The sequence below is a fragment of the Crinia signifera genome, chromosome 6, assembly GCF_055691185.1.
Source record: "Crinia signifera chromosome 6, ASM5569118v1, whole genome shotgun sequence".
In the NCBI taxonomy this organism is placed as follows: Eukaryota; Metazoa; Chordata; class Amphibia; order Anura; family Myobatrachidae; genus Crinia; species Crinia signifera.
Window position 1 is genome coordinate 265,471,557 of NC_139222.1, and position 9,824 is coordinate 265,481,380.

Below are 9,824 nucleotides of genomic sequence, written 5' to 3' on the forward strand. Positions count from 1 at the left end.
GTGCACTGCAGGTGAGGCAGGTGTAAAACCCCACCCAAATCTAATTATCTCTGCAGAGATAATTAGATTTGGGTGGGGTTTTACACCTGCCTCACCTGCAGTGCACATGGTTTTGTCCATCTAAGAAATATTTTGTCAGAAAGAGTGAAATAGAATAAGGGCCTCAGTTCCTGCTGGAGCCTGCTGAAAAATAGCCCTTATTATAATACTATATTATATTATATCTACCCACAGACTGTAACTACAATCACTTCCATAATAAATGCGCAATGTGTTATCCTGATACCTACACAATGGTGTATCAATGCAGCACATCGCCCCGGAGAATGGTTCTAGGTTCCGTCAGACTGTCAGAGAGTCTTCCTCACAGAGGGTGGCCGGAGTCTCCTAGGGACCCCACTGTGGTTCCCAAAGATGAACATTTCATGCATAGTTTCCACATAAATTCTGTAACTGATTCAGTGAACGCCTGTAATGCAGCATTAGACATAGATATCACATATGTACTTCACTTTTATGGTGTAATAAAGTTGTAAATCTGTGTATTATTGCAGCAAGTCATCTTACAGTACATGACCCAAGTATCCCAGCGCTGAGCATTCCTTGCTGGATCGCAAGCTTTCATTCCATTTATTTTAGGGATGTGCACTGGCCACTTTTCGTGTTTTGGGTTTTGGGTTCTGATTACCTTCAGGTTTTCGGTTCTAATGGGTTTTGCCAAAACACCCCCTAAACGTTTTGGGTTTTAGGTTCTGTTTTTTTTTTTTTTTTTAACCTGCTAAAATCTCAGATTTTTTTTTTTTTTGCTCCTATTAACCTCAAAAACATTAATTTCCATTCATTTCCAGTTTATCCTGAACACCTCATAATATTGTTTTTAGGCCAAAACGGTGCCCCGAGGTAGCTGGATAACTATGATAAGCGACACAGGTGGGCTGCACAAACACGTGGCCCATCTAGGAGTGGCACTGCAGTGGCAGACTGGATGGCAGTTGGAAAAACTAGGCCCCAAAGAGCACATAATGCAAAGAAAAAAGAGGTGCAAGATGGAATTGTTCCCACCCACTCTTATGTTGCGGAAATAGGACATGCACAATTTAACAAACCAATCATTTCAGCGACAGGGACTACAAAATTGTGGCTGAAATGATTGGTTTCAGCATATTGGAATTATATATACGGCAGTAGGTAGTTCAAATTCACCAGCTGCTCCACCCGCTGGCCGGCAAATGCCGCTACCAGCTCCCAGCCACCACTCCGACCCGGCTGCCCGGACCCCGCGCTGCACATAGGTGTTTGTTAGCGGTGCTTCACCGCTGGCAAACACATACGGACTGGACCCGACACAATGGGTCTGATTGCGAGACATCTAATGTCCCTCTGGTGCGACCAAGGGTCTGGGTCCAATGCGCGTGGGACCGCGCGTCGGACCTGACAGCATGTCACATACAGCCGATTTAGGCTGATTTCACAGGCCGATCCGTCAGAATCGGCTAAAATCGGACCAAATTGGCCCAGTATATGGGGGCCTTTACTCTCTCTGCACATGTTACATCAGCTCCACCTGCAATGCACATGGTTTTGTTAATTAAAGAATAAATTTGCATTTGCACACCAACCTGGAATTAGGCCCATTGTTTGTTACAGATAAACTGCCCGTTTTATACTGATGCAATAATGTGTAATAATTCCTGCACGTCCAAACTGCGGCCCTCCAGCTGTTGTGAAACTACACATCCCAGCATGCCTTGCCATCATTTTAGCATTCTCTAATAGCAAAACCATGGCAAGGCATGATGGGTCTCGTAGTTTCACAACAGCTGGAGGGCCATAATTTGGACATGCCTGTAATTAATGTGCCATAATTTACTGAGAATATCCCTTTAAGAATAAACGCAGCACTTCTTTATTTATTGGACGATACTAATAATATAATTGTGTTGTGACCGTGAAAATCTCCTACTTCTGGTCTATTATGATTAAAGCCACTTTGATCCAGTATTATCACCCAGAGAGCAGGCTGCTTTGTGATTACAGCGCTATATTACCTGGCTACAAAGTAATCAATGTGACACAGTCCGGCTTTTGGAAAAGTGTCAAATGAAGACGAGGTCGTGACTTCTCCAGTGCTGCTTAGATCACATTAAAGAGCTCTCTGCAGCAAGTGGAGATCATTGATTTTAAATTGCCCTCTGAATTTGAAACCTTCCATTAAAGTATTAGAGCAACATAGCCCTCATGTTCTACCTGCAGTGCCATTTAAAAATAATCTTGCCCCCGGGGGGTTGCTAGAGCAGAGGTTTTGTGTAGGGTTAAGTAAGACAACTGACACTCGCTTTGGGAAAGGTGCTAAAGTCCGTCACTGCCATGGGAAGGTTAGTCAGGATCTACAGATGTTCCGTCACTGGATAATTACGTTCCTTGAAATTGACTCACAACGAGCCGTCGTGTAAAGTGGAAATGTCCAAATAAATGTTTGTTTGGTCTCGCTCGCTGGAATGAGATTACCTAAAATATACGGGCAACCTGTAAGCAGCTTAACCCTACAGCCTATAGAAGAGGCATACTGTCGCTGTGACAATCACAAGTGAGCAATATATACAGTGTACTGAAGACATGATCCTGTAGGCAACCTTGGTCAAGAGATTAATCAATGTTTCCAACGGTGTGCGCTGCCAGGTACAAGAGCATTTATTGATCCAAGTCTGATTTCCCAGGAAAAATGGCAGTTGTCATGGAACAGGTTCTAAATATTTTCAGAAAACAGATAGGACATTAAAAAAAGTAAAATACAGTATTACCTTTCCAAACTAGAGTGTTTTTGTGGCCAATAGGTGAATGCCCTCCACCCCCCCAACTGGGCCCCCTGTCTGGGGGAGGGTGGGGTGGTAACAACTTTATCTACGGAACAGGTTCCACACTGTGCACTTGTACTGTACATATACATTACACATAGTACATTATACTGCACAGAACTCAGGACCGGATTAAGGGGGGCTCAGGGGTCAGTACCCCCGGTTCCCCTCTATCTAGGGCCCCCTGTGGTCAGCATGTATTTAAATTATTATTTATTTATCTAAAGGTTTTGTGCATGGGAGTGGGGTAGTGCTGCAGCTTCACCTATCTGCCCATGTGATAACGATTAATGGTGCTGAGCATCAGGAGCAAAGGCACACTGACTGCACAAGTGTACAGTGCATTACTGGGAGTTGACCCATGAGACTTTGCACAAGAGGTCAGAGGCTGAAAAGCTTGATTGATGGAGCTCATCACATGCTTCTCAGGCCCATGGAAGACAGCAGCAGCAGCCTCATGATGGGAGGGTTTTTAATCAGAGGCAGCACTGAGCCTGTGAGGTCTCCTACAGAGTAATGTACAGAGGGACAAACACAGGCTTTTCATGTGATTGTGTATATATATATATATATATATATATATATACACACACACACATACATACATACACACACACAGTATTAATCCCCCACCCTGCAATTACCCATTGACCAAGTTTATACTGCCTTTACTCTGTGTTTTGACAGTGTAATATTCTCCCCTTTCTAAAGTGACCTGGGCCCCCGAAGGCTTAATCCGCCCCTGACAGAATTATGGTGTATGTTCTACAGTGCATTCAGTTATTAATCTGGTACATTATAACTCTACAGGGGTGGTGAAGCTACAAGGCCCAGCATGTTTTGTCAGATAGCTGATCGCTTTCATGGTATGCTGGGACTTGTAGTTATACAACACCTTGGAAGTCACAGCTGGCTTAGAGCATGTTTTGCATCCAGTGCTACATCACCTTGTCCCAGAATTTATAGCCAACAGTCACATGAGGGCTATATACACGCCACTTGCACACATGTGGTGCTACTAATTACAGTACCAGTATACTCTACAGAGCTGTACTCCATGTAATCAGACACATCTTTGTGCAGCACCAAAGATTTTTTTATCAGATGGATTTGAGACAAAGCTGCACATCTGATCTGAGGGAGCTCAGGCATCAGGGGTCCATAATAGATCTGATCATATGTAACTGAAGTGAATAGAGAATAAAAACAGCGGATAAAATTTAGCCCAGAGTCAGATCAGATTCCTGGGAAGCTCCCGGGTAAATTCAAAGGTAATCTGAGAGATTAATAGGCGAGCACACCCCCTAATGACCAGCACACTCCTGGAAGCCTCCAGCCTGCAACCCAGAGGCTGCTCACCCAGCGTGTAAGACAATGGCCACTAAAAAATGGCTGCCACCTGGGAGGAGATAGACATTACAGCTCCTGCCGTACCCCTAGTGTTTGTCAGAGGAGTGCAGCACACTCAGCTCTACCCAGAAGTGTGGATTACGGTAGTTCTGGCATGGTGTATGGTAGTGACCCACTGGGCAACAAGCATGTATCCCCTCCCCACACTGGCAACAAGCAACACTTTGCCCCCCCGGCAGTGAGCATGTAACTCCTCCTGGCAAGGAGCATGTAATCCCAGGCAATGAACAATATACCTCAGACAACGAGCATGAAGGTAAGCGGCACATATTTAATAGGCATTACAGTGTGTGGTATAATGCGCAATAGGCAGTGTCAATTTTTGCAGGACACTATCCCTATTTCTAGAGGGTGAGGATTCATTCTGAAGCCCATATATGTAAATAAGTCACCTTCTATTTAGTTTGCATGGATGCCCAGTAGGCATCAATAGACACGCCCCCCTTCAATGGTGCACCCCTAGTAATTTAGGCTGCGCACGCCTAGACTAGTCTGCATAGTAGATGGGCACCTTAGACTGGGGCATGAAGTGAAAACTCCGGCTTATACAGTACTTTAGTATGACAGGAAAGGCTCTACCTCACCTGCCTGGGGGGAAGAGGAGGGGCTTTCTGGGCACTCAGAACCCCCCCCAGCGTGCACCACTGTAGTAATGGTTCAGTCTCTTGTGCACTATACATTTTTCTGCAGTTTTGCATTTAGGGACTGCTAAAACTATGGCAAGGCATGCTGGGACATGTAGTTTCTCAACAGGTGGCGGGTTAGCTTAGCCATGCCTGGCCCAGGCATTCCAAGTCCAAATACATAATTTGCCTTTATTTCTCATCTGTACTGTAAAAATTAAATAAAAAAAAACAGTTTACAGCAAGTGCATTAGGTCAGCTATATCTGCAAGCCTGCAATACCCATCACCTCCTGGCAGAATTTAATGGCATCTTACCACCCACTGACCAGATATCATCGTAATAAATGAATGCAACAAAAAAACAAGCCAGTAGTGGAAAAGCGCTTTAGATTTTATAAAAACAACGTACAAATGACTCCAAAAATAAACAATTGAGGGTAAAAAAAAATTAAAAAAAAACAACTCTGTACAAAAGTAAAATACATAGAATCTCATACTAATTGCATAGCCCAATAAAAGCCTCCCCATATTTTAAGAGGGGCTCAATATGCCTCTGGGCCCTGCTTCTACTGTATGTGTATTGTATTTTGGACAGAGGGCGCCCTTGTATCTCCACGTGTGCCGTGTTCTGTACTGCTACCTCAGAACAGGAGAATTTGCACCTCCCTATGAAACTTTTAAAAAACAGGGAATCCCCAATCCCCTTTTTAAAGTACAGTTTGTGCAGCATTTTGTTCTGTATAACAGACAGGACACAGTTTAAGTGGAGGCACAATACAGTATAATGCAAACACATGTGGACGTACCGATACGGAGCCCCAACAATTTGGATAACCACTATATAAAAAACAGCTGCTTTAAAAATGGCTGTCCAGGCCATGATGTCCCATTCTCGTGATGCTGCCCAAGTCCTTTTTTCAGACGATTTAAGGCCTGGAAAAGTTTTGATAAGATGCAGAATGCCACCAGTCCATGCATGTTCCAAAGCCATCGTCCATTGCTTAAATACAGTACAAAAAATTAAATAAAAAAACAACCTAAAAAGCAAGTCAAAGCAGTTCTAAAAATGCAGAAACATAGCATCAATGTAAAAGGCTTGCATTACGGTTATAATTCATGAGGCTGGCATGAAGTGGACTAAACAAGGAAGGACTGTGGCTATTGTGGTTGACTGGGTAACACGGAGGTCTGGGGCTGGCATGGGACACGGCTTCACAACGTTGTAACGAAGAGTTATTGGAGATTGGGTAAGAAGCTTGTCCTGCAAAACAAGGTTTGGTAGGAGAGACGTCCCCAGATGTCCCATTAGTTATCATAGTGTCCATGGGTTGTGTCAAGATGGGGAAACACAGGCTGGTGTCCAAAGCTGGGGTGGGTTCTTCTGGAGGAAGCTTAATTTTGGGAGACCGCTTAACTTTACTCTTAGGTGTTCCCTCCAAGTTGGACTTGGGACTACTCTTTTCAATCTTTACTGATAGGTCAGTTGTACGGTCGGATATACTGTCACGCTTCTTTTTCCTTCCTCGTCTGAAATTCCCGTTATCAAACATCTTGTCGCAGTTTGGATCCAGTGTCCAGTAATTGCCCTTTCCTGTGAAAACAGAAATATATATAAATAAGTGACAAGTAAATGGGAAGCATACTGTATGTAACCAATACAACATACGTACTATATTCTCCAATGTACAGTGCACACAAAACGTAATTTATACATTTTAAAATTCATACCCCTATACCTGTGGTTACCAACTCCGGTCCTCTAGTACCCCAACATTTTCCTGGTCACCTGTGGATATTTGAAGTGTGACAGTTGGTGATACACAGTGCAGATGCTTGGAGACTTGGAAAACTTAAACGGTATGGGATAATCGAGGACCAGGGTTGATCATTCTAGCACACAGCATCTTTAAAAATCCATGCTATCCCCCTTCCTTGTCTGGGGTGTCCCTTTCTGCTGTGGTGATTCTAGCACAGTGTGGTCTGTATTTCAGCACTGATATGTAAACCAGACCTGTACTATAAACACCACAGCAGAGTGACACCAGGCAGAGAAGAGGAACTGCATGGTGACTAGAATGAACACTACCCCTATGGGGCTGCAATCTAAAACGTGTTATGTAGAGGCAATTTTAAAGGTGCTGTTGCCCATGTACAAAGGCAATCACATTAACGGACTTAATAGATCCCGACTATCATCGGAGTATTGTCATAAATGGACTAGGGATAATGTAGTGGTCAATGCCATTGTATTAATGTCACAATACTTTAGATGCATAGAAAAAAAAAAAAAAAAGTCACACTATACACCAGGTAAAGACAAAACTGTCTCTCCACTTGTGAAACTACAAGTCCCAGCATGCTTTGCCAGTAGTCTGGCTGTTCAGGTCTGCCTCAGACTAATTTGTTGTAACCCTCACAGTAAAAGTCCATAAATAGCAGTAGTGAGGAGGCATGTGCTGTGGCACAGCGGCAATCTACAACAGACAGGACAGTGTTAGGGATACACACGCCGGATTCAGTTGTCAATTGTGAAGGTGGAAGTGGTTTCTAATATTCTGCAAAGCATGAAACTCACATTAGCTTTGTGGAATGGAAGCAACACACATAATTTTTTTTTTTTTTTGGCTAGAGCACCATTTACATACATAAGGTTTGATTTGATTTAGCCCCTGCACCTGTGGGGGATGCCTGTCTCTGCTGTGGTGCTTCTAGCAAACTTTGGTCTATTTCTGCTGAAATACTAGAAGCCGAGAGTGGCACCCCAGGCAGGTAAAGGTAACTGCACAAATTAACAAAACCCACACATAAATACCTTCCTAATACATGATGGCCTGTGTCGACCATGTTGCCCTAGAAGCCATTGTGTCAGCCACCCCAATGGCAAGATTACCCCATTATGATAAAAGTTTAGTTCTGCTGACATTTATTAAAGTTACACTTGCTGTAGAGGGATACGGTCTTTAGGTCAACATTCTGAAAGGTCGACATGGGACAAGGTCATTAGGTCGACAGTCAAAAAGTTAGACATGATTTTTCACTGTTTTTGACCCATCAGTGTGGTACAGAGCCAGAATCATGGCAAGCACCTTAACCAGTGAAAAAAACCCTGTCGACCTATTGACTGTCAACCTATCCCATGTTGACCTTATGCTTGTGTCAACCTAATGACCTGTCGACCTTTCAGCATGTCGACCAAATGATACATACCCGCTGGAGAGGGTTTAAAAACTTCATTTTGCAAACTCCCAAAGTTCTGCGTGTTGAGTAAAATGTACATAGAAAATAGAGGGTAACAAATAAAACAAACAAGCCCCCTCCTCCCCCCAAACCAGCACACGTTAGACCATTATCCCCCTCACTCACCTGGGTCAGAGTCCTCCCTGGCCACCTTCCTGAAGCAGTCATTGATGGACAGGTTGTGTCTGATGGAGTTCTGCCACCGGGCCTTGCTCTTCTTGTAGAAGGGGAAGCGCTCAGCCACGTACTTGTAGATCTGGCTGAGGGTGAGCCTCCTCTCCGGGCTGTCCTGCAGGGCCATCGCTATCAATGCGGAGTAGGAGTAGGGGGGCCGCACGCTCTGGCTCAGCTCCTCCGGATTCAGATAAGTAATCCAGGGGTACTCCTGCTGCGGGACCTGCCCATGTGGGTGGGAGACTGCCTGAGCCTGGTTGGCACCATATCTGCCAGGCACATAGAGGGAGCCACCTGCCCGGAGCTCGGGTGAGGAGTTATGGGTCCACCAGGTAGGTCTACTCATGGGTGATGCATAGTCACTTATACTGTACCCATAGGGGTCAGTGGGCGGCTGATGTGGGCTCTGCTGGTATATACTGAGGTTATCACAGTATACAGCCATGTCCTGGGCATAGGGGTACCCAGGCTGTGGTATAGGTGGGTGCTGCCCAAATACATTCATGTCTGCTCCTCCTAAGTGCTTCTTGCCTGGTCCTCCTAGTCCAGAGGGCTTCTTGCCTGGTCCTCCTAGGTGCTGGTGGCTGGGAAGCTGGAGCAGGACGTCCATCGCCTAATAAGCTGCCCAGCTCAGCCTTGCATTGCAGTAATTGCCCTATGCACAGCTTGCAGGCTATCTCCAATTAGTCCCCAGGAGCTGCAGCACATTGTAGTAATGAGGCTGGAGGTCCTCTGACCCGCCCCTGTGTGGGCATTACTACAGGGAGGCCACAGGGGAGAATCCTGCTGGTATGTTACACTGTAGCCTTCTGTGCAATAACCTTGTAATGCAAAGTTGGGGCTGATTTCACTCAATAAATAAGTATACAGCTGCAAATGAATATATTTAATTAGTAAGTATATTTGGGGGGCAATAGACCCCCTTGTTACAGATGTTTTCTTTATAGCTATGTCAGCCATGCAGTTTGTAATGCAAATTCTTATTTTAGTTACCTGTGATTCTTCATTTCTATTATCAACTAGTTAAAAGCAAATGTACTTTCACTTTGAGCTGTGACAGTTTTTACTTTCACTTCGAGCTGTGACCGTTTTTAGCTCACAAACTCTCCAGCCCACCCACAGTCCCCATCTGCTCCAATCCCTGTCTTCACAGCTCCCTCTCTCCGTATCCAGCAAGTTTTAAATGGAGCAGTGTCCATGCACAAAAAATAGTTTTCGCTTTCTGTTGTGACATCTTTTTAGCACACAAAGGAGTAATTTGGTCTGTCAAGTGGCCTCTAGAAGTCACTGGCGGAACTTCACCTCATAGAGGTGAGGAGAAGTTAGCCTTTTATATTTCTATAGATGACATATTCCGCAGCTCTGTATAGATTGTACAACACAGTACAGCAGTGTTTTTCAACCTCTGTGCCGTGGCACACTAGTGTGCCTTGAGCTGTTCTCAAGTGTGCCTCCAGATCTAGAGATGGCCAAACCAGTTTACAGCCACCACCAGTTCAACTGTTATTTGCTGGGCTCTTCTT

At 44.6% G+C, this 9,824-nt stretch overlaps 1 protein-coding gene across 1 annotated transcript; it reads right to left on the reverse strand.

Annotated features, from left to right (window-relative positions):
* Positions 1 to 5,346: 5,346 nt before the first annotated feature.
* FOXI2 (forkhead box I2) lies at positions 5,347 to 8,956 on the reverse strand. Its single transcript, XM_083149517.1, has 2 exons — positions 8,254 to 8,956; positions 5,347 to 6,481 (listed from the first exon to the last, which is right to left on the reverse strand). The coding sequence occupies exons 1-2, from the start codon at positions 8,909 to 8,911 to the stop codon at positions 5,973 to 5,975; spliced, it is 1,167 nt and encodes a 388-aa protein (XP_083005643.1). The 5' UTR covers positions 8,912 to 8,956; the 3' UTR covers positions 5,347 to 5,972.
* Between the last annotated feature and the right edge of the window lie 868 nt (positions 8,957 to 9,824).